Source organism: Micromys minutus (assembly GCF_963924665.1).
Source record: "Micromys minutus genome assembly, chromosome: 32".
NCBI classification, from domain to species: Eukaryota; Metazoa; Chordata; class Mammalia; order Rodentia; family Muridae; genus Micromys; species Micromys minutus.
In genome coordinates, this window is record NC_137967.1 from 18,850,628 (window position 1) to 18,875,242 (window position 24,615).

The 24,615-nt window shown below is 53.0% G+C and overlaps 1 protein-coding gene across 1 annotated transcript; it reads right to left on the reverse strand.

Annotated features, from left to right (window-relative positions):
• Positions 1-1,099: 1,099 nt before the first annotated feature.
• SMG9 (SMG9 nonsense mediated mRNA decay factor) lies at positions 1,100-23,699 on the reverse strand. The gene is made up of 14 exons (XM_080908888.1): positions 22,812-23,699; positions 19,584-19,739; positions 16,610-16,684; positions 16,258-16,522; positions 16,082-16,179; positions 14,571-14,683; positions 8,684-8,795; positions 7,208-7,303; positions 6,963-7,048; positions 3,629-3,735; positions 3,065-3,172; positions 2,837-2,965; positions 2,515-2,659; positions 1,100-1,546 (listed from the first exon to the last, which is right to left on the reverse strand). The coding sequence occupies exons 2-14, from the start codon at positions 19,731-19,733 to the stop codon at positions 1,468-1,470; spliced, it is 1,563 nt and encodes a 520-aa protein (XP_080765014.1). The 5' UTR covers positions 19,734-19,739; positions 22,812-23,699; the 3' UTR covers positions 1,100-1,467.
• Between the last annotated feature and the right edge of the window lie 916 nt (positions 23,700-24,615).

Consider the following 24,615-nt stretch of genomic DNA (forward strand, 5'->3'; position numbering starts at 1 on the left):
CTGATTCTGAGCACTCGCAAAGTCGAAGCAGGACATGGTGGGTCCTCCAGAGGAGTCTGGATTTCCCCAGGATCTCCCAGTACAAAGTGTGGTAATACAGGAGCTTAAATCTCATGTATCATGCGTGTGAAGGGAGTTGGGATGGCTGAGCAGCTGTCCTGTTGCTGGAGGGAGTCAACACGGGTGATGGCCTGTTACAAAGTTACAAAGGCAGAACAGAGCAAAAAACATGTCCACTAGGCAGCAGTAACTCAACAGCCAGTGTCACAGCAAAGGGAAGATGGGATGCTGATTTTGAAGATTATGTAAGATCATGGTAAACAGGACAGGGGAGATGAAAAGCCCAGTTGGGAAGGAGTGTGGGGTCCTGTGGCCCAGGGCTGCATCCAATGTAGGCAGCACGGCTGTCCAGTGTCTTTGTAAAATAATTCACGAAAGTCTTTGCTCAGACAAACAACAAAAATCATTTGCATGGGGCAAGAACCCAAGAGGGGAGTGTGGGTACGAGTGCCACGGTGTGCCTTGGGTCTTGGACCTCTCAAACCGAGCTCTGCTCTCTGTAGACCCGCACAGACTCCCCACTTCTGACCTGCCCTTCACTGCTCCCCTTGGCTATTCCTGTGCAAGAGGCTCCTGGGTACCCCTCATATGGGAACAGACCAGGAAGGATATGCGTCCCTGGGGAGAGTGTAGCCAGGCAGGCTGGTGGTTGAGGTGGGAAGACTGAGCTATGATCTGACGGCCTGCTTTGTAAGCGGAACCACCGTGTGCGAGTGAGCAGAGGAGGTGTGCACACCACACTCACGCTTGGAGTAGGAAGGCCAGGGAGACCGAAGCCATTACCAAGAGTCAGCGGGTTCACAAGGGTGAGAGAAGGGTTGGGATAAAGGCAAACACGGCGTGCTAAGGATGGCCCTATTATTTATTTAGGACGTGTTTTGTGGTAGGCTGACTCTTGGTCCTCCCGCCCATCTCCTGATGGGCTTACAGGCTGTCACCACACCTCAGCCTAAGACAGGCATTGTCTTTATGTAGGCTCTAGTGACAGGACAGCTGCCCTCTGAGAAAGAACAAACCCTAGCGCAGACTCCTAGGATCACTTTATTTGAACCATCAGATCCCCGCCCATGAAAAGCTCTCCAGCTCCAACCCTGTTTCCCAGGGAAGACCTGGAGTCTGACTCAGTGGGGTCAGGCTTCCTGGGGACATTCTGACTCCTCCTGCTGCTGGTCTCTATGGAGATTTGGGAAAGGCTGCTCACACCAGGCTGGGGTGGGATCTTTTGCTCACCCTGTGAGCACCCCCCCATTTGAGGGAGGGGCTGGCCTCAGACACCTCACATCTCTCAGCGGGAAGCCACATCCCTCCGCCAGGCCTCTGTCACTCTCCTCCCCTGCTGGAGGATGGCTGTGCCCACAGCATAGCCCACAGGACAGGGAGCTCCTGCATGCTGCTCCTCCCTCGACCTCAGGCTAGCAGGCGGCTGTACTCGGCCAGGGCTGAGGACTTCTTCACCCCATCCCAGATTCGGGCAGCGTAGTGGAACCTGTGGGGTGGAGGGAGGGCTGTAGTCAGGGTGGGAAACTAAGGCCCAGATAAGTTCCAACTTACAAGTGAGCGTCCCGGAGCCTTCAACCATGGCGCAAACCCTGATGGAGTAGCCCCGTTCTATGCTCTCTCCTGGCAGGGGTGGAGGGTGCTGAGCGCTGGACTTGGATGAAGGTCCAAGTCTCCATTCAAGGTTGGGCTCTGTGGTAATGGTGTCTCCACTGACGGACAAACATACTCAACAGCAGCTACACAGCTCAGGCCCTGGTTCAGCTGATGGCAGGAGCCTAAGCTCTGTCCTAAGGGCTCAGTGAGTGGATTCTGCCTGTGCTCCCAACTCCTCGGATGACAGCAGAATCAGGCCATGCCTCTCTCGGACCCAGATCCCTCAGCAGACCGGGCTGCACACAGGAGCCCTGGGAAGGCGGGGTTCAAGGAGAGCAGGGGAGTGTGCCAGCAGACGGGCAGGGAGGACAGAGGGAACCAACCACACCATCTGTGAGGTTAGGCACTCACGACCTTGAATAAATCTCCATGCTTAACCAGGCTCACTGGACCTTCTCGTGGCTAGTGAGTGGCCAGTGTGTGACTCTGCTATGTGACATTTCCTTTGAGCCTAAAGGAAAGCCTGTTTGTGAGATAGGATCTCACTCTGCATACCACACTGGTCTGGAACTCACTATGTAGCTCAAGTTGGCCTTGAACTCACTGACCCTCCTGCAGTCTCGAGCGCTGGGACTATAGACATGAACTACCACGTCCTACATGTCCTCCAGGAAAAAACCTGTATCAAGCCCGAGAGGCCCTTGAGTTAGTCACACACAACTGCCCCTGCTGGCTTAGCAGGAGTGCTTCAGAGAAGCAAGGCCAGGAGAGCCGGGACTTCCTGGGGTTCCCCCACCACAGCACCCTCCAGGTTGCACTAAGTGGGCTCTTCAAACGCACCCCTCGCCAAAGAACCCTTACCAGTTCTTCTCAGTGAGGATTGTGTGTGACAGCTGTGGCCGAGCCATAGACATCACCTGGCTGCGAAGCTTGCTGACCAAGGACTGGAAGCTGGGGTGACCTCGGTACCCAGGCAGCAGGGAGAAGAGGGGACTGGAGCCAGGCCCTGGAACGGTGGGGTGGGTACTTCAGAGTTTTGCTTCAGAGAAGCTCTTCCCAAACCTCTCTAGCACTGACACACACAGCCCCGAGAAAGGGCCCAGAACCAGAGGCAAGCCAGAATTCCCCCAGCCCCAGGGCAGGTTGAGTCCCACGGCCCAGACGTCTCCTAGGGTAGCTCTACCTGCTCGAGGTGGGTTCTCGTTCTCAGCTTCACTGTCCATGAAGGGCACCAGGAACAAGTTGACCTCAGCATCCAGGAAGTCGGGCGGCAGCCCTGGGAAGACGTTGCACTGTAGCATGGACAGCGTCCCTGGGAAGCAGACGTTTAAGCTGCAGCCTGAGTATGGGCTGGGGTGGGGTCTTTGCCTGGGAGTGGCAGACGGTCTATGGGAAACGAGGGGATGCTCACCCTTGTAGCGAAGGTGGGAGTGTGCCATGAGCTGGTCAATCATCAGGTGCATCTGTCGTAACTTCCGGGGACAGAAGTCCTCCCTGCGTGCCTTGTTCTGTAGGAAGACTGGGTGGGACAAGAGGGTGCGACAGTGAGGCAGACAGCGCTTGGCCTCACGGGTCCCCACTAGTTAAGGTCACTCAGTGTTTGTGAGCTGGGCAGTGCTGCGGACCCAGACACAAGCCAGACCCGATTCCATCCATCTAGCATCCCTAGCCTGATGGACAGACAGACAAAGGCAGCTGCACAGGAGACTCAAAGGACAGTGCAGACTGAGGTTAGAAAGACCAGCAAGTGTGCATGTGTGCGTGCATGTGTGTGTGTGCATGTGTGTGTGTGTGTGTGTGCATGCGTGCACAGAAACAGTCCTTGAAGATCAGCATCAGGAAGGACAGAGCCTGCAGACAGCAGGCAGGCGGGACACAGGACAGGGTAAGCAGGTCTTGGGGCACCCATATCAACCCAGAGCTTCTTTGTGCAGCCCTTGGATACCGAGGACAACAGCGTGGGTGGAGTGCTCACCGAGGTGAGGGTAGTACTCCGTGCCCTCATCCGAGCCCGCCGAGCTGCTGGACTCGTGGCTGGGCGACGGCGTCGACGGCTTCACCATCTCTGCTGTTTGCAGGAACCTGCAGGTTTGGAGGGGCTGATGTCAGGCGTGTGCACCCCTCCCACATCCTGAGGAGGATTCCCCTTGAGACTCTGATGAGAGCTACTCGGCAGCTTTAGAGTTATGACAGCCCGTGGACACCTGTACCAACTGTGTGTGAGTGTGTGTTTGTGTGTGTGTGTAAAAGTCAGGTTTCATCAGCATGTGTCTGACTCCAGCCGCTCATGGTTTGTAACCAGTATGCTCTATGTAGAAACCAGTCCCCCACCCCGACAAAAATCGAACCCTAACAAACCAAGCATAAAACCAACCAAGAAACCCCCAAACCACTTTCTGGACCAGTTTTAGGTTCACAGAGCGGAGCAGTGTGCCACGTTCCTCGGTGCGCCACCAGACAGATGCGCCTTCACCTGCCGTGCTCACCTCGGTGACCTCGGTGCAGACACCATCGTCTGAAGAGACGCATGTGGGCAAGCAGTGTCCGGCATGGCGGGGCAGGGTGTGGTCACTATGTGTTCCCTGTGCCTTGCTGGTTCACCCCAGTCCCTACCCTGCCCACTCCCATCCCTGTCCTGTCCCCAGGTTTTGCCTCCTGCAGGCTATCACGTGGCTGGACTGCACACCGCAGCCTCCCCACACTGGCTTTTAACAATGTGCATGGAAGGTCCCCCACTCCTTTCACAGCCTGACAGCGCCTTTCTCTGCAGCGCTGAGGACCTCCATTGTCTGGACGGGCCACTTCATCCATTCAGCTCCTCACAGGCGCGCGTGCTGCTGCCTGTCAGTGGCCGTTGTGAACAAAGGTGCTATAAATACCTGTGCACGGGTCTTTATGTGGATGGATTTTCTCTTTGTGCTATTATCCAAGTGTGTAACAGTAAATAAAACAAACCTGTTATCTAATGGGAAAACGAGACGGCTAAGTACTTGGGCATTCTCCTAAACGTTTACCCACAGTTGCAGGAGCCCACCTGCAGACCGCGGTGCCAGCAGAACACAAATCCCACAGACGCCGCCTGCTCCGTGTTCTTCACACCTGTGAGCCCAGTACTTGGCATGGGTGTCTTTACTTGTGTGAATGAGTGAGCAGGGGTGTGCCAGAACCGTATCACTCAGACGTGGCCACAGCCCTGGCTTTTTCTGTTGTTGTGGAGACCCACCACTGAACCCGTCTCTAGAGTAGGATATCCGGAGAAACTCACTTAGTCCTTCTATAGCTGCTCTTACAAACCATGTACGATGACTAGTAACACAGGTGAAGGGCCAGATAACTAACTCAGGGCTATGTTAGATTCTGATTCAACTGTAACAAAGAATTTTCAGTGTACTCAAATAGATATGGCTAAGGGTAGCTAAGGCTTAACGGTTCAGACAGACTTACACAGATACTCTTTAAAACCATCACACGCCACAGGATGTGACATGTCATGTCACGGCACACAGGATGTGACATGTAACGGCACACAGGATGTGACATGTCACGGCACACAGGATGTGACATGTCACGGCATTCCATTATTATGGAGCAATTTACCACGAGACATGTCTGTTCCTGACAGCTTCCCCTTCACGGTTCAAAGACATTGCACATCTTTACCTCCAGCTGAGGTTGCTCATTGTGGCAAGGTAGCCAAGGACAAAGTGATGTGGGACAGTCCCCTGCTGAGCTCTGCTAACACAGGGTTAGCTAGTCCTTCATATTCCTACTCCATTGCTGGGGCGGATGGCTCTGGGCCAAAAGGATGAAGACAGACGCTCCAGTGGTATTAGAAACTAGGGGACTGTCCAGGTACGCAGCTGTCTCTACAACTGTTTGAGTCTTAGAAGCTATGCTGTGTGCTTCTTATATTTTCAGGTAATATTTAATCTGTTTTTGGGTTTCTGATGGGACTGAAGACTACAGTCTCATAAGCACACTTAAGTGGTTAGCACTGAGATACACGGTACAGATTCGAGATCTATGATACAGGCTTGAAAGGATGGTTTTCAGATGGTAGTGCAAACTAAAACCAGAACATAATTCAGTCATAGACCAGCCAACTCTTTAAGTTAGGATAGATGGTAGAGCACTCCGTCTAAATTGACAAATATGACAGACTGGGCGTTAGGTGTATATTATATTTTACCATTTACTAATTGTAAGGACTGTGCTCAATTCATATTCGAGAGAAAAGAGCCTTTTAATTGGACAAGAAGGGAGGGGGATGTTGCAGGCTGCCCTGCTGCTGTTTGTATTTTGATGTCAGTTCTGTTTCCTCAAGAGGGACTCCCCCCTAACCCCCCAGAAGTAGCTCACATACTGAGGTGACCAGGTGATCTCACTGATGCTTGGGCAGTGGAAGGGAAAGGTGAGAATGGCGGAGGGAGACAGACAGAGGAGGATGGAGCAGAACAAGGGGTGTCCTAGCTTGGGAATGAGTTAGGATAGTGATATATCTGTGCAATCTAGGCATATAGCTTATAAATATGATATATATTATATATATTTATATATATCATATTTATACATGGTTCTGTGTTTCTTTATACTGGCTTACTGGGTGAGAAATCAGCACAACACACACACCTGCTGCAGACACAGCTGCTGGAAAACAAGGCTCCGAGGGCTGAGGAAGCCTGGCTCGTGACCTCTGTCTGTCTGCACCAGCCCGCGTCAGCCTCTGCATGTGCTGCTGGGAACCTGCACTAAGGGAGGCCACCAGACCTCTGGTGTCTCTGCAGAGTGGCAAGGTGCCACGGTGAGGGCTGGGAAGGACAGGGGAGGCCTAAGGTCGGCCTCAGCCCTGGGAGGGCAGGCACCAGAGAGGATCTGCAGACAAAGTGCTTCCAGCCGGGGCCAAGAGCACGAGGAGGGCGCCCTGCAGTTGGTCCGCACGGCTACTCCACGGCTACAGATGCCCGGTGTCCTTCATGACAGTGTGAGCCCTATACGGCAGCACAGAAAGGGCTATGCCCCCTACTGTGAGTGAGGTGAGGCCTGTGGATGTGTGTGTTCTCTGCAGGGGTGTTGCACAACCTTCCCTCCACATAAAACTACCACTTTCATAACTTTAGCTGTACCTGCTGGCAAAGACCACCATGGCTTGGCCTGCTGACCACTGACTTCCCTCACAGGAGGGGTGGAGGTCATGATGTCACCTGAGTGTCCAGCCACTCCTCCTAGGCTTGTCTGCGGCTCTGCCCTACTGCCCTGGGTCAAGGCTGGGAAGGACTAGGGGAAGCGGCCATCCCTGCCTCGGCACCCACCTGTACAGACTGAGGTCCGTGAACCAGTCCTGCACGACGATCACCACGTGGCAGACTGTGAAGAGGAAGGCAGCGATCTGCAGGGACTGTGGGGAGCAGAGGGGCACAGCTGCAGGGCCAGCAGGGAGGGCTGAGCCCATTCCTTCTCTCTGTGTGTAAGGCCGTGGTGGGAAGCAGCCATCTTTACACAGGGCACCGGCCTGAGCTGCCCTCCCCACAGCCCAGGTTCACTCACCCTCCCTCACCTGCATTTCCACATAGGTGTGAGGAAGGCTGTACTCGGGAGGCAGTTTGCGGTCGTTATTGATGAGGTGGTCCAAGATGGATGGGCTGAGGATGGGCTGCAAGAAATGAACAGTGGGGAGGGGAGGGAGGGTCGGCATGACGGAAGCTCTGAGAGTACAGGCAAACCCTGCCAGCAGCACTGGCTGTCCAACTAGGAGCTAACCACTGTACCCAAAGCAGACTCATCTCCCCAGGCCCTTCTGAGTCAAGCCTTGCCGTTGTTCTCAAGTGCCCGGTACCCAAAGGCAGCTCCTGCTAAATCTCACACGGCTTCAATGAGCTCCGTCCCTTAAAGACTTTGTTGTTAGCTGCTTCACCTGTTTCCAAAGCTTTGCTGAAATAATTACTTAGGTCAAAAAATGATTAGTGTAAGACCCGGTGTGGACTGACCAATTACACCAGTGTGTGGTAGAGAGCCAGTGAAGAGGGAACCAACCATGGGCCAGGCCAGTGCCCAAAATGCTCAGGTGTGGGGGGGGTTGGGGGGACAGACACAGCAACCAGTCACACCACATGGAGGTGACACAGACAGCAGTGGCACCAGAAACAGGCAATATCCCAGAAGCATGAGCCACAGGAGTCTCTGGAAGGGAGGCACAGGCCAGGAAATAGACAAAAGCATAGAGACTGTTCTAGAACCCAATACTGATGCTTACACGACTGCTAAGACTTTACTCTCAGGCTGGAGAGATGGCTCAGCGGTTAAGAGCACTGACTGCTCTTCCAGAGGTCCTGAGTTCAATTCCCAGCACCCACATGGTGGCTCACAACCATCTGTAATGGGATCTGATGCCCTCTTCTGGTGTGTCTGAAGACAGCGACAGTGTACTCATACATAATAAATTAAAAAAAAAAAAAAAAAAAAAAGACTTTATTCTCTGAGCCCATGGGACCCTCCCTGCCAGGCAGGCAGGCACGTAGTGTGACTCCCTTTTCTGAAACTCAGGGGCAGAAACAGGAAGGACCTGACCAAGGCCACACAGTTTGAACAGTTTCTAGTGGAGAGAACAGGCTGAGATAGAGGCCCTGTTGGCTCCTCACGAGGGTGAGGATGGCAGCCAGAAGGCCTCAGTACACAATGCCTGGTGCCAGGCTGAGGCTCTTGGAGCAGGAGGAGCTGAGGAAAGCTGCCAAGATTCTCATGGCAGGTCAGCCCCAACAGCAATGACAAGCCTGAGCAGGAGCACTGGGCCTGGACCACTCCAATGACTCCTCAGAGCGCCCAAGAGGTAGATCCCACAGAGAGCAGGCCTGGGGACAGAGTAACTTCAGGTCACAGCGCTGATAAGGCTGAAGTTCAGGATCTGGACCCACACGGACCCCAGACCACCCCTGAAGGCATACTGCTTAGAGATCCTTCAGTGCAGGGGTGAACAGGAGGAAGGCCACATTCTGACAAGAGGATGCAAGGGGCTGAGAGGGGCTGGGGCCGGCACCTGCGTGTCTAGGAAGACAATCCGCTCTTGAGTAATGAAGAAGTCAATGCCGCTGGTCTGGTTGCCCCCGCGTTCCTTCATCTCCGCACTCTGAGCCCGGAAGACGTACGCCCTGTGAGGGGGAAATCGAGGGCTACCTGAGCTGTCTGGCTCCTCTCCTCTCACACCCAGAGAATAACCTGAGAAGTGGACACTGGAGCTGAGATTCTCTGCCAGCCCCAGGCCTTCCACCTGTGGCCATGGCTGGGGGGTGACGACATGTTGGTTACCATGCAACTTCACTCCAGCCCGCGGGTACACTGAGTCCTGCTACGGGAGTCAGCAGACGCTAGTGTTCACAGGCAGGGACTGTTAGCCTCACCACTGCAGATCTCAACTCTGCCCTCCTGCCTGTCTGCTATTTGTAAAACGGAGATGATGCGGGCAGAGTGTGGAGTACATCTTTAATCCCGACGTCTGCGAGTTCCAGGCTAGCCCAGCTACTCAGTGAGACTACATCATAGAAAATAATAATATAGCCAGGCACTACAGTTCATAGCATTAATCCCAGAACTCAGGAATCCAGGCCAGAGTAACCTCTGTGAGGCCAGTCTGGTCTACACAATGAGTTCCAGACTGGCCAGGGCTACCAATGAAGAACTTGTCTCTGTCTCCCTTTTGAATGGAAGAGGGGGCTGGAGAGTTGGTTTAGTGGTTAAAAGCACTGACTACTCTTCCAGAGGTCCTGAGTTCAAATCTCAGCAACCACATGGTGGCTCACAACCATCTGTGATGAGATCTGATGCCCTCTTCTGGTGTGTCTGAAGACAGCTACAGTGTACTTATATACAGTAAATAGATAAATCTTAAAAATAAAATAAAATGGAAGCAACGATACCACCCAACCAAGTATGTCCGACATTTGATCTGTGACACAAATGTTACCATCTACAAAGCTCACACGAAAGACCGTGTACTTGAGTCATGTACCCAAGACATGAGCTGGATTTCATTTCCAGCACCCGTGTGAGGCAGCTCATAACCAACCTCATCCCCGGCACCTACACATGTGTAAATAAAAATAGGACTTTAAAACAGAGAATTACAGATTTCAGCTACAAAACTGACAAGTGTTTTAAGTTATGTAACAACCTTGTATTGGGCTGTGCCCATAGCCATCCTGGGTTACATGTGGCCTGAAGCTGAAAGTTGGACCCATTGAGTCTGTGCCCCAAAGCCTAAGGTTGCTGTGTGGTTGACAAACATCAAAGCAACTGCTAGCTGTCAATCACCAGGACATAGTGAGAAGCACCTCCCCCTCGTTCTTCCTGTTGGTGGAGCTGTGACTGCATTGCTGCGTTCAGTAGCTGAGGATGCTCCTGAACTCACTTATGTAGCCGAGGATGATCTCAAATGCCTGATCCTCCTGCTTCCACCTCCTGAAATCTGGGACACAGTCACACACCACATGCCTGGCTGTTATCATCCTTCAGCAAGCCAAATGGCTCCACCGTGCAAGACGGACTCTCTTTACAAACTTCCTAGAAAGCAAGCCCACAAGGCAGGCTATGGCAGTCACCGTGGAACCCAGCACCAAGGACAGGGCCGGGACACAGGGAGCATTCGGCACACTTTTGCAGAATGAGGGAAGGCAGAGACCGGCCCTTGGGTCTTGGCATCTGTCAAGGGAGGTGTAGCTGGAGCAGGAGCCGCACATGCAGTGGGAAGATGGAAGTCAGGCGAGTGTCCGGGAGTTAGGGGAGCCAGAACCAACGTCTACTGCACGCACGGTCAACACAGGTCTCAAGGCCAACTGAGCCGCTGCTTCTCAGTTCTGGAGTCTGACGGAGAACACAGGGACTGTGCCTGCTGCTGAGAGGGGACATGAGAGAGGCCACCCAGGAGCTACAGCAGCACAGCAGGAGGCACCTCTTAGCCCCAGGCCCAGGCAACAGTGCTCCCTAAGCTTTCCTGGGTTTCCACCGGGACCCAAGACCTGGTGAGAACTACAGGCCCTTTCCTAGAAGAAACACCTGACATGGAGGCAGAGGGCCTGTAGCAATGAAGCCAGCCTAGGTTATGTAGGGAGACCCTGTCTTAAAGAAACAAACACATCTCGCAGTTAAACTGCGAGACTCCAAACATACTCTAAGGGCTTGCAGCTTGGAACACCCATCTGCGCCACTAAGGCACCCTCTGTGGAAAGCCCAGCCCTAGCTCCTAGAGACAGCTTGGCCCTTACTGTGCTGGCCAGTTTTATGTCAAGTTGGCACACGCTAAAGCCATCTGTGTGGAGGGAGCCTCAATTGAGAAAATGCCTCCATAAGATCGGGCTGCACACAAGCACATAAGACATTTTTAAAACTAGTGGCTGATGGGGGAGGGCCCAGTCCACTGTGGGCGGTGCCATCCTGGGGCTCGTGGTCCTGAGTTCTATAAAAAAGCAGGCTGAGCAAGCTACAGGGAGCAAACCAGTAAGCAGCATCCCTCATTGCTTCTGACAGCTCCTACTCTAGGTTCCTGCCTGGGCTTCTTCAACAGTTAATACTGACATGGCACCAAATAACCTCCTTCTTCCCACCATGCTTTGGTTACGGTTTCCTATTACAGCAATAAAACCCTGGTAAGGTGGTACCAGGACAGTGGGGCATCGCTGTGGCAGACCTGACCATGTTTTGGGGGAAGACTGTAGAAGGACCCTGGAACTTTGAGCTACAAAAGCCAGCGTGTTGAAGTTCAGTCAGTTGCTACGTACTGTAATGCTAAGTGTAGGTCTCCAAGGCTTGGTTGCCCCAGCGACAAGAGAGTCCATACACAGACCCATGTGACCTGCCCCCAAGCTATTTCTCATTGGTGAATAAAGATGCCTACAGCCTCCAGATGGGCAGAATTGAGATAAGTGGGGCCTGGAGGAGACCATGAGGAGAGACAGAGAGGAAGGGAGGAGAGAGGACACAGTCTACGGGTTAGGAGTCAAGACAGCATGGCCCCGACGGCTGGCCAAGGAGTTAAGAGCAGCCCAGATAGTAATGACTGAGGGTTATTGACAGGAAGTAGATTTTAATCAGAGGGTAGGTATCTGCCTAGCTTTAGTGCTGATAAAGGTTTATTTGTGAATTATAGAAGTTCACATCTTTTATCTGGGAACTGAAGGGTCAAAGGCGGGTTAGAAGCCCCTAACTGAGATTAAATATTTTCTCTCAACTACACCGAGCCCTCAGTGGGCTGTTCTGCAGGAGCTTGAAAGGCAAGAATGTTGAGAACAGTGCAGAGGATGGAGGCCTGGCTTGGGAAGCTTCAGAGGGAAGTGAGAAGACTATTTGGGGCCATTTTTTTTTTGTGTTGAATTAAGATTCTGTGGCTCTGATCTGCCGGGGCTGAACAATCAGCTATGACAAGAGGCCTGCACCACTGAGGGAAAACTTTGCTTTACTGGGACAGTGATGCTGGTCAGCTAGAACTGAGAAATTAGCTGAGATTAATTTCTAGAAGAGACCAGAATCACTGAGGTGAAATCTTCTGGGAAATATTGGCTACCTTGGAGGCAGCCAAGGTTGTACCTCGTACTGGTACCAAACTTGGTAGTGTAAGAATCACCCAGGGGTGCTGGCCTTGAAGGCATGAAGGGGTCATGAAAGCAGCTGAGGTAACTTAGCACCATGAGAGGCCAGGAGAGGCCATTGGTGAAGGTACAGCCTCAGTGGCAGGTGACGGCCCAGGACTGAAGGGATCATGCAAAGAGGCTTGGCACCATGAAGAGAGCCTGTGAGAGGCTAGGGTGAAGGCGCAGCCCCACTGTAGCCGACTCCAGCGAGTGCCGTGGGACCACCAAGACCAGCAGCAGTGGAGTGGAGCCAGCCAGAGCCTAGAAATCACCCTGTGCATGCTGCTGAGGGCAGCGCTGGGAAGTTACCCAGGCCTTTGGAGCAGCCCAGAGGATCGAGTGAATCCCAGACACTGGACACTACATTACCATCCTGCTGGTTTTCATCGGATTGTGACAGCGCCCTGGTTCTTCCCTCTTGAAATAAGACTGTACTGAACTCAATTTTGATTTTTACATGAGCTCACAGTTGAGATTCTGAATTCTTAAGAGATTTTGGATTTTTAAAGAGACGGATATTTTAAACGAACTTAACTTTTAATGTGTTTGAATTTGTAAAGAGGGTGGGACTTTTAAGGTTAATTATGTTTCTAATGTGATCTTGGGGAATTGTTGTGATTTAACAGTGATACTTGTTGTCCAGCTGACAAGGGGTCGGTTGTGATGGCTGTTTTTATGTCAACTTGACTCAAGCTAAAGTCATCTGAGAAAGAACCTCAATGAAGAAAAGGCCTCTACAAGATCAGGCTGCAGGCATGGCTTAGGGCAACGGTTCTCCACCTTCCCAATGCTGTGACCCTTTAACACAGCTCCTCGTATTGTGGAGACCCCAACCATTAAATGACTTTTATTGCCATTTCATAACTGTAATTTGGCTACTGTTATGAATCATAACATGTGATAAAGGTCGTTCAACCCCTGACACGGTTGAGACCCGCAGGAGAACAGCTGCTACAGGGCATTTTCATAATTAGTGACCGATGTGGGAGGGCCCAGCCCGTGGTGGTGCATCCTGGGCTGGTGGCCCTGGGTTCGGTAAGAAAGCAGGCTGAGCAGGCCGGTAAGCAGCGCCCCTCTATAGAGACAGTCTGTGCATCAGCTCCTGCCTCCAGGTTCTGGCTGTTTGAGTTCCTGCCCCGAATTCCTTCAACAATGAATGGCCACGTGAAGTGTAAGTCAAACAAACCCTTTCCTCCACAACTGCACACAGCAACAGTGACCCAACGACACTCCCCACCCCATATTTTGGGTCTTCCTTTGACTTTTCCAGTTCCTCCAGTCCCCTTCCCTGCTCCGTTGTGTAGGGGAGAGGAAGGTCCACAGAGAGGCACTGAGCTGAGTCTGCCTTTAGGAGACGGTAGGGAGAGCCTGGCGGACATGTGCGTGACCTCGTGCACATGACAGGGAGAGATGGGGCACATGTGACTTAGGCTGTGTGTCAGGTCACTCTGCAGGTAGGGGTGTGGGGCTTAGTTAATGTGATGCATACGTGACAGGGGTCACTTGTCCCACTTGTATCCGGAGAGCTCCTCTCTAGGGGGGCACAGCAGGACTTCTCTGCCTGGGTCAGGATGCAGCTCCTCAGGTCCTCCTCCCTAACCTCCCCTCTATCCCTCCCACTTTTCTCCATCACACCTCTCTCCACTGAAGACCCGTGCACAGGCCAGAGGACCCTCTTATCTAATCCTTCCCCGTACAAAGAAACACAGAAAGACCAGGCAAGTGCAGAATCTGCTCCCCCAGATCTCTTTCCTTGCCCTGTCTCCCAGGTCACCAGGCACCCTTAACTCTTGGGCTCTGTGCCAGCTGCCTCATCCTTGAGAACTCCACTTGAGGGGCTGGAGAGATGGCTCAGGAGTTGAGAACACTGGCTGCTTTTCCGAAGGACCCAGGTTTAATGTCCAGTACCCAAATGAAGGCTCACCACCACCTGTAACGGCAGCTCCGGATCGGAAGCCTTTTCCTGGACACCGAGCACACACATGTATATGCAGGTACAGCGCCCAAAGGTATCAAAATAAAATAAGTGTACTTGAATACGAGAAGAGCTGACTTGCCCAACGTCAACCAGAGGTTTGAAATCTGGCACCAAGCCTGCAGCAGCCACCACCCTTCAAAAGCCTCAGTGACTTTATTCCCCTTCCTGGCTGGGAGTTAGACTTAGCTAGTCCACACTCTTCCTATCTGTGAACGTGAGGCCAGGGAGGGGAAGCCACTTGGAACCCCTGTAGGTCTGCCACCCAGTGGGCCTTCCCCTGCTCCCCCCCACCCCGGCCTCCTCCAGCCCTGCCCAGTGCCCCTCACCTCTGGTCTTCCTCTGGAGTGTTTGCTGACAGCAGTGACATGACCATGGACTTGCCTGTCCCCTGGAGGCCTAAGACACCGACCACTAACACGTCCGTCTGATCCAGCAGGTACTGGGGGGCAATGGGAATCATGAGCCTCACAGCCTGACAGGCTCACCCACCCACTTGGTCAGTCCCTCTCCCTTCATCCGGACGAAGTGGCAGGCTCATGTGTGAGGCTCTGGACCCATAGCCTAGAGTCTGGGAAAGCTGAGTGAGAAGAGCCTCCCGTGGGTGAGAAGTAGAAGGGTGTCTGTAGCCACAGCCTGACTACACAGGGTCACACTGGCCTACGAGGCAAGGCACACAGTCTGGGCAGGAAACAACAGGAGCAGGAGGGGCTAAGAACCAGTCACTACCTGGGAAGGAGCGGAGAGGCAGGCGGACAGGACAACCCACGTCAGGCCCGCGCTCCAGGCTGATCAGAGCAGGGAGCTTTGTCTGGAGCCTGTCTATAAACCCGAGACCTTTGCCTCTGGGCCACCAGCTCTGCTGATCTTTACCACCAGGGGGCAGAGGAGCCTCTTCCAAAAGCCAACTGACTTGCTGGCAGTTCTCCAGAATAACCAACCAGAGAGACTCAGAAAAAAAAAAAAAAAAAAAAAAAAAAAAGGCCCCAGGCCAGGGTTTAATGAGCCTCTGTACCTTAAAGCCAAACTACCCAAGACTGGGTGTTCACTGCGCTAGCTCCATTACATGTGGCTATTTCACTTCATTAAACCTAAACAAAACTGACAATTCTGGCTTCAGCCTAGGGGGTTACAATGTCAAGGCCTTGCTCAGTAGCCCTGCACACTGGAGGAGGCCGCCACACTAGGCAGTTCAGACAAACCACTTTATCACTGCAGAAGGGGCCACCTCGGAGGAAGCAGGCAGGGTAGCATACAGCTCTGGCTGAGGGGGTGGGAGGGGCAGTCCTTCCAGAGTGCGCAGGCATGTGGGCCTGGCAATGTGAGACTCTAACTGGAGCAAAGGCTGCTGGGAAGGAGTCTCTGGTTGGTACCATGAAGGCAGCATGGGGCTGGACCTAGGAGTGCGGAAGCAGGGTCAGGACCTTCCTCTGGTGTGCAAAGGCACAGGAGTTCTGGGGTACAGGGTAGCAGGGATGTCTACCAAGAGATGTCAGAGCAATCAGGGTTTTCAACCTGCCCTGGTGTCACAGGCCTGCCACCCAAGCCATTTAAGAGGCTGAGGCAGGAAGACAGATATCTCAAGAGTAAGTCCAGGTAACTTAATTAAACCCTGCTTCTGAATCAAGAGTAAAAAGCAGGCCAGGACTGCAGCTCAGGAAAAGAAAACTTATACAAGTCCCTGGGTTCAATGCTCACTGCCCCTTTACACTACCAACAGACCATGACCTTCAACGACCAGCTGATGAAATTCAGGCCAGATTGATGGGGACTTCTCTCAAGTCCTTAGGGCTGTTCTGGAGGAGTGTGGACAGCCCTGTGGGACCTGGGAAGGCCGTACCTCAATGGCGCTGTCACACCAGTTCATCTGGTCGTCTACCAGCTTGATGCTGTGCTTCATGCGCTCCGGGGGCAGGAGCTTAGCCTGGCCCACCACAGCTGGAGAGAGGAGACAGGGCAGTGAGGGTCTCTGTGAGGAAGCAGCTGGTCCCGGCCCACCTTGTGGGGTCCACTTACGGTCCATGGCAGTTGGGGCAGCACTGCCCATGCCCCGGTTCTGAATCTGGTACACGGGCTGTGTGGGTCTCTGCCCCTCCTTCTCTCCTTTCGGTGGTGCGGGGGCCGTGGGGGGTGGCGGGGCAGTACCTTCAGGGGTGGAAGCTCCTGTTCCAGCCACAGGCCCCTTCCCCTCCTCACGTGGCTTCATGAGCACAATGGGTTTCTCCAGTGGAGCCGGGGCTGGCGGAGCAGCTGGGGCTGTACTAGGTGGCGGCTGCTTTGACTGTGGGAAGGAAAAAGTTGCCGGCCACTGGGGAGACCTCCTATCACCCCCACCTCCCGCCTCCCTCTGGAGGTCTTCAATGCTCACCCGCTCAGCTGGAGGCTTTGAGAGGATGATGGGGGTTTTCTGCATGACATTGGTACTGGGGTCTTCGCTGCCATCCTGAGGAGAGGGAATGTAGCTGTTACTCCGGACAGCCTCCATGATCCTTCCCACCTTACCCATGAGGGGAAACTTCTGGGCTGTCTGGAAAGTCAGTTACATCAAACGATGTTCTGCTAGGGGACACAAGGGATGTATGAAAGGAAGACTTGCTAAAACAGACACGTAACAGACTGTTTTCCTGAAGCAGACACACGCGAAAGGACCCCACAGACAGTGGGAGCCGAGCACTGAGCCTTGGTATCGTTTGCTCGGCCTCACAGTTCTTCCCTACTGATATGCATGTACCGACTCGCCTTACACTGCATTGCTGAGCTCCACTTGTGATAACGCCTCCACCATTGGGAGACCCTCGTGCTCATGAGGCCCCTGTGGCAGCGTGCCACATCCAAAGCCTCGCCTCAGGCCAGATGGCCAGCCTTGCAGTTTCTCCAGGATTGACCTACAGCTGCTGGTTCGTGCGTGGTGTCGGCCTGCCTAGAGGACTGGTCTGCAGCTGCTGAGCTGTACTTGGTGTTTGCTATGGGACTAAACTGCTGACAAAGAAGATGGAGCTTTCCCCCAAAGAACTATTGCTGAACAGGTCCACTTCCCCCACAGCCTAACAACTTTTCTCTTTGCTGGGTGGTGAGGCTGAACCCTTATTAGAAGAAGGTTGCAAAAAATGCATGCCTACATATCCAGGTGCTGGCACCACACTTATGAGGCTAAGAAACCCATTCAGAGCCTGGCACCTGAGTCCAGACTGACATACTTGCCACTCCCAACAGCTTCCTCTGCTGGACCATGGGAAGGAGTGAGGGCTTGGAGCTTTGCAGCTGGGGTGGGAACATAGCCCAGCAGCAAACTGGTAATCTAAGTAAGACCTAACCTAAGTAACTGGTAACCCACCCCTATCTATGCAACTGTGGGGGTGGGGCAGGAGCTCCATCCTCATAGGATTAGTATAGGACAGAGGGGAACCGCCTGTATATTGTCCAGTAGGACAGCAAATGTATGTCAGACGCCTGCTCTGTGAAAGCCACTGGGATCCTTGCTACCCTGACTGTTAAGCCTTGGTCCTGCCCTGATCTCACAGACTAATGGACTCCTTCCTCTTCTGCCTCTGGACCACCCCTATTCCACTGAGGCAAGGCCCAAGCTTCAGGCCTGCTTCTGCCTGAGGTTACTGTGGATACTCACTGGACAGTATCTCCTTAAATCTAGCTAATTTGCTGGCTCACAGGCTCAGCTCACAGAACCCAGGATGACCCAAAGTGCTTTGGCAAGGATGGCTGTGAAAGAACACCCGAAGGATGGAGGCTGGGGTAGGGGGTGACAGGTGTGCTCCTGAGTCAGGGGCGGCCAAGTAACACACACATACCCACACACAGATACAGACACACATAGAGACAGACAGATACAGACACATAGACAGACAGACACAGACACACAGAGAAACACAGACACACACATGCAGAACTGCATGAAGAGGCTACAGTTGTTATAAGGCAGGGTGTTCAAAGGCTTGCAGAGAACCCCATCTGAGACAAAGGTAAAATTCCCAGCATCTTCTCCAGGGGTGACAAGCTGAGGGAGGACCTGAACATTCCCCTAAGATCTGTGTGTGATACAGAGTCCCCAGAGTCCTGGGGTACCTGCGAGGATCTGGAAAGCCCCACAGAGATGCAGCCCTCTGAGAAAGAAGTAGGGGCCCATGATGCTAGGTACTGCTGGTGGTGGCATGCAGCTCTTTAAAATGGGAGCTGGAGAGATGGCTCAGCGGTCACATGGTGGCTCACAACCATTTGTAATGGGATCAATGCCCTCTTCTGGTGTGAATGAAGACAGCTACTGTGTATTCACATAAAATAAATAAACGAATTCTAAAAAAAGAAAAGAAAAAGAAGGGAGCTTGTAGATTGTCCTGAAGCTGTTTGTATTTTAATGTTAATTCCACTTCCCCAAGAAGAGCTGCCTAGTCAAGTGACTCCAATTGAACCTTCCCATTTTAATTAGTAAAATAAAGGAAAGCCAGTGACTGGGTGGGGCGAAGTAGGTGGAGACTGCGGAGAGGCTGAGGGGGTCAGAGGATGGAAGGTGGAGGTTGTGAAACATGGAGCTTCCCAAGGACCAGCTGGACCCAGGTGGGATTGACTGGTGTTAGAAAGCTATGGACATTAAGGATTTTACAGGTCTAGCATCTCATATAGAAGGGCAGTTTGTATCTTTGTCTATTTGATGCAATCTTGTGGTGTAGAGGGTTTGTGGATTGGGAGTTGAATATATAAACCTGTATCAAAAGCTATTGGACTGTAGAGTTGTGTTTGTGCGGGATTTGGGGGTACAAAAATACCTCGGGACAGAGGTGAACAGGCGGTAGTAAACCGCCAAGGGAAGGGAGCTGCGCGGACAACTTGGGCCGTGGTGACTCGGACCAGGCTTCAGAGGTGCACGTGGCTCCGTATCAGGGTCGGGCCTGAGGAGTGAGACCTCAGGGCCGGTAAAGAGATAAACCGCATCAACGTTTTTTAATATTTACTGCAACAGGAGCTGATGTCAGTTCTGGCTCAAGCCTCCACTGCGGTTCCTCACCTTCAAAGCCCAAGCCCTGTCAGAGCCTGTGGGATCTGGGCCACCGCTCTTCCTGCTGCAGCCCTACTGGCCACCACATGCCTGTTCTGTCTACAATGTTCTTCAACTAGGGTTTCAAACGACTTGTCCCTTCACCTCCTCCAGGCCCCTACTCAAAGTTCCCTACTCACGGGTCTTTCTTTGGCCAAGCCATCGAAACAGCCCCTTTGCTCTCCCTTGGCCAGACATGTCCACTGCCCCTGGACTGAACCTTGCTGAGCTTGTGGCAGGGGCTCAGCTAAACTGGAGTCACTGGAATCCTGCACAAATCTTTGCAACCACTCACCCGTCTCTCTCTTTCCCAGGGGGCAAGGTAGTCTCTCTCCCGACCGCCAGGCCCAGAAAGATTCTGGGGGCCACTGGAACCTGGATCCTTCCACCGTCGCCGCCGCTCCATCCCATAGAGACCAGGCTGACTGTGCCCCGACTCGGACATGGCCTCCTGGGAGAAACAAGGAGACTGTGCTGCAAAGGGAATCCTCTCTCTCCACGGGGCTCACCCGACTGCTTAACAGTATCATTCGTCCTTGTAAAAGGAAGTTCTGAGACCAGCAGACAGCTCAGTGGGTAAAGGTGCTTGCCCCCAAGATTGACAACCTACGTTCAATCCCCAGGACCCACGGGGTAGGAGAGAAGGGACTGATTGCTTCTGGTCTCCACAGACACCTGCACTCATTACACCCACCCAACCACTCCTAAAAACAACAAAACCAAAACCCACAAACAAACAAGAGGCCGGAGAGATGGCTCAGCATCGAGGGAGTGCATAACTCTCGCAGAGGGCCGAGTCCTAGTTCCAGCATCCACAATGCACAGCTCACCAGCTTCTCTAACTCTGGCTCTAGGGACCCACTGCCCTCTTCTGGCTTCGTTGGGTACTGCATGCATCTGCACACACATACACGCACAGAACAAGCAGCCCCAACTGAAGCCCTGTGGCTGATCACCAGTGGCCTCCTAAGATTGCTGACTTCCGTTCTGGTGAAGCTAAGCATCCAGAACACACTTCTCAGCTTTTTTGGCGATTAGGTGCTGCAAATGGTGTGGCAAAAGAGGGGTGTTTTGGGAGCATTTGGAACTTCTCTTTACAGAAGTAGGTAGGTACATGTCTTTTGCCTCTTCCTCTTCTTGGCTAAAGGGGTTCAGGCAGTTACCCTGACCTTCAAGGTAACTTAGTGAAAATCATGGTAAAACAAGACACAAGGTGTTGACAGTTCCCAAATTACCTTAAAGTGCCCACTCCTGAAACCAGTGAGCAACAAATCTACATCTCTTTTATGGGACCAAAACTATTTGCAACCACTGAGATGGTCCAACAGGAATTCAATTTACAGGAGCACAGTCACACAGAAACAGGACAGTCTCCTTCCCCAAAGGCAACAAGTCCCCAGCTGAAGGACTCTTCATCACCCACTCATGCGTGGTGACAATGGTGGGGGCTCAGTCCATGGGCTCTCTGACCTACCTGGTCCCACTAGGTTCCCGTGGCTCTACCTCCTGCTCAGCTTGGTCGGCCCTGCCTCCCTCTGAACACAAAGGTCTCTTCAGCTGTCTAGTCCTCCAAGTGCTTGAACTGTAGGACTATGCAACCTACTCTCCGCCACTGGTGTTATCTGTCTCCGGGTCAATGGGGAAGGTTTCTTGGGCTCTTTAGAACAGTATGTGCCCTGAGTGCTCGGCTGCCCACGGGACTCTATGGTCTGGCTCCACAGGTTAGGCTGACCAACTGTGGCCTGCAGACCAAACACGCAGTCTTCTCCGTTTCCAAACACAAGCTCTCATTGGAACCAGGCCCCAGGGTGTCAGAGTGGCTATGGCTGCCTCTGTCAACAGCAGAAGCAGTAGAGGTGGCGACGGTGTGGCCCCCTCAACACCTACAAACCCCAGCGTCCTTCCCTCACACTGTCTTCCCTCAAACCCCTCCCCATGTCCACCTCAGGCCTCAATGACATCAATGGGCTCCTGTGAAACACTCTAGAACCGATGGACCAGCACTTAGCCGAGCCATGTGGGGGCTTGTCTAGCCTCTCTCAGGCCTGAGAGACCTCTCCCCAGCCACAAACGCACTGACCAAGGAGGGCAAGGGCCTGCCAACAGATGCTTGCTGGAGTGAGTCAGGTCTTAAATGACTGTTTACTGTCTAAGGCCCTCTCCCCACAGACTGGGACTCCTTCCTCCCCTGCAATTAACTGTCGGCTCCCCTATTATTCTGACGACCTCCCCAGTGCTTCAGGGTCTGACTCCCTGCCCCCACAGGGATCCTGTCCTCACACTAAAATGTCTGCTCACTGTGACCACCCTCCTCTCAGGCAGGTTAAATACCCATTTGCACACTGTTCTGGAATCGGTATTTCCGTCTACCTAACCTCTCTTGTGGAGACAGATCCAGACCCTAAGACGCTATCGACCTGCAATCTGGGATCTGTAATGCTGTTTCTAGCATTCTCTGGGAAAGCTCTTCAAAAACTACTAAGCTGGTCTAATTGTTTACTTACAGGGCTCTCACAGTGACCTCACAGAAACGAAGTCTAATCTGCATATTCTTGGGAGAGGAGCTTCCTGGGTTTCTTGCGTGTGCGTGACACATGCACACATATGGCTGTGTGCAAGCATGCACAGAGCCATATCACGTTTGTGGAGGTCAGGTAACAACTTCTGAAAGACCATTTTCTCCTTCCATCCTGTAGGTTCCTGGGATGGAAATCAAACTCCGGTCTTCTTGGTTGTAAACAAGCACTTCACAGACCGAGCTGTCTTCCCACCCCTCTACCATCTCAGATCTCAAACACCTCTTCTGGAACCTTCCAGAAATGACAAGTTGCTTTGTAAAATCTTGCAGGAGACCCTCAATTCTTAACTGTTCTGGTGCCTTTTCTCTTGAAGCATGACAACATCCCACAACTTAAAAGAGACTCCAGTTTCCTCCTCCTCACCTCTCCCTCTGACACAGGGTCCTGTTCTGTAGCTCAGGCGGGACTCAAACTCATGGCGACCCTCGTTTCTGGCTCTACGCTGCTAGGATTACACGTGTGAACCACCTTGTCCAGCCCTACTCACCCATTTTTCTAAGTGCTCCCTAGTACTTAAAACTATGTATACTTGCAGTCTTACATGGGGCCTCCTTCCAAAACTCAGGCATGAAGAACCTCAAAATGCAATTTCCATGTATGCATTCCTTGGCGGGCAGCCCTAGGTGAGTCTGGAGTATGTCCAGAAATTTCCTCCTGATGCTATTAGGAGGATTGCGCCAGTACTACAGGGTTACTTTATAGTGGTTATAGTTTCCATGAACTTATCTGTCCCTCCAGCGGGACACTTTACAGGAGCTAGTTTCCATTAAGGTATTTGTACCTCCAACTAACGGCGCGGCTAATCCGAGACCTTCAGGTTCCTACTCCCATTGGCCCAGCGACCTTTCAACGGCGGAGGGGGCGGGGCCTGCACACGCCCCTCCCCTCAAGCCCCGCCCCCGCCGGCGCACACGCCTCCCGCAGGCTCGCGGCGTCCCCCTTACCTAAGGCGGAGCAGATTAGTTCCTAGGTCGCAGCGCGCGCTCAGAATAACGGGTGTGCAGCGTGGGCGGGGACGGTCCTCCACAGCCACCTGCCGCGTAAATGGCGCCGGGAGGTCACAAGCGAGAGAAAGAGAGGCAGAGAAAACGGGTGCCGGCTATTCCGGAACAGACCTCGGCGTCCCGGAAGCGCCCAGAGGAGGAAGAAGAGGAAGCCACAGTACGCAACCCAACAAGTCAGGGCCGGCGCTGTTGGCTTAGCGCATGCGCCGCAGGCTGGGAGCGCAAACGAACCAAATGGGCGCGCCAGACTGAGCATGCGCGAATGGAGGTGGCTGGTTTCAGCACGCATGCGGATTACGGAGAGACGGGGTGGGGGAGTACGTTGCAGCTGAGAAGGCGCGTGCGCATTGCTTCTCTGGGCCAGCCTGGTGTTTGGCTGGGTGGGCAGCTCTGGAGATTGCGTGTTCGAACCCCGGGTCTTCTGTAGTGTTGGCAGACCGGGATGGGGGTACGGCGGAAAGGAGGATTTAAAGTACAAGACTGATCCGACTGGCTGCAGGGCGTGATCTTTGAGGACTTTAAGGGAGAGCCCAGCTCCGCCAAGAAAGTGAGAACACCTAGAGAAAGGTCTAGTCTTGGACCTGTGGCACGAGGTGGGCAGCAGAAGTGGGCGGATCTAACCATGAAGTCGCAGAGCCACATAGCCTGGTTGAGGACAGAACTAGCAATGTATAAATGTATTAGGGGACAAGGAGTGCAGGGCTACAGAAGGGGCAAACATTCAAAGGGCTGCGGGCACAGCCTGAAGCAGCTGGAAGGCCGGGGGCGGAGGGTGCAGTCACGAGGATCAGCCCAATGGAAAGACAGCTGAACGGCAGAAGTTCCACCTCCACTATTTCTATTCCTTTCTTAAAAACAAAATAAAACAAAACGCGTAGTCCGTCAGCCTGACCCCAAACCTACCCTACTGTCTCTGCCTCTTCAGCATAACCTACGTGTGTGCGCCACCACAACCAGATCCTGTTTTGAGACAGGCTCTTACTGTATAGACCAGGCTGGTCTAGAACTCACAGAAACCCACCTTCCTTGACCTCAGGAGTGCTGGGATCACCCCAACCCCTCCAGCTCTTCTTTATTCTCTCCTTTTCTCTACTGAGAAAAGAGAGGGCCTTGCTGTGTAGGATGTGCTCCACCACACGCGCGCATGCGCTGATCTCCATGTCAGCCTAAGTCAAACAGCATCGCCCCGCTCCTCGGCCCTGCCAAGCTCTTCTCTGTTCTCCTACAGGCAGTGCAAAGACTTGAAGTTTGCCTTCCCTTCGGACTTACTTTCAAGTCTGAAAAGAATGGAGTGCTGATAGAGGCAGGCTCCACTAAGCCTGCTAGATAAGCAGTCAGCTCTGGGAGCCACGTCCCCAGCCTCTAAAGGCTGTTTGTATAGTTCAAGCCTGGAGACAGAAAGCACTTTTTCATATTCCAGGTGACAGTCGGGGCGGTGATTGTTTGGAGGGCTGTTTATTAAATAGAGTGCTCAATGCTTCCGGATTCACTGAGTTATAAGCAGGCTGTGTAGTCTTTAGGGTGTGTGCCCACACATGCAGTCATGCCCATCCGGAGGCCAGAGGGGTCAGCAGGAAGCAGCACTGTCCTTCCTCACGTGGGTCCCAAAGATGAACTAAGGGCCTCGGGTTTGGCAGCAAGCACCTTCAAACCAGTAGGCTACCTCACTGGTCCTTGAGTTTAGGTTTTAGCATTAATAAATTTGAGGTAGGTTATTGAGGGCTGAGCTTAAGTATGCTTGGTA

What these genes read in the sequence shown, in the direction of transcription:
- SMG9 (XM_080908888.1), bottom strand. Translation starts at nt 19,733, where the DNA reads ATGTCCGAGTCGGGGCACAGTCAGCCTGGTCTCTATGGGATGGAGCGG. An exon ending in GGTGTGACAGCGCCATTGAG is followed by an intron (nt 14,684 to 16,081) that starts GTACGGCCTTCC and finishes ATTGCCCCCCAG; the next exon opens with TACCTGCTGGATCAGACGGA. An exon ending in TTGTCTTCCTAGACACGCAG is followed by an intron (nt 7,304 to 8,683) that starts GTGCCGGCCCCA and finishes CATTTCTTGCAG; the next exon opens with CCCATCCTCAGCCCATCCAT.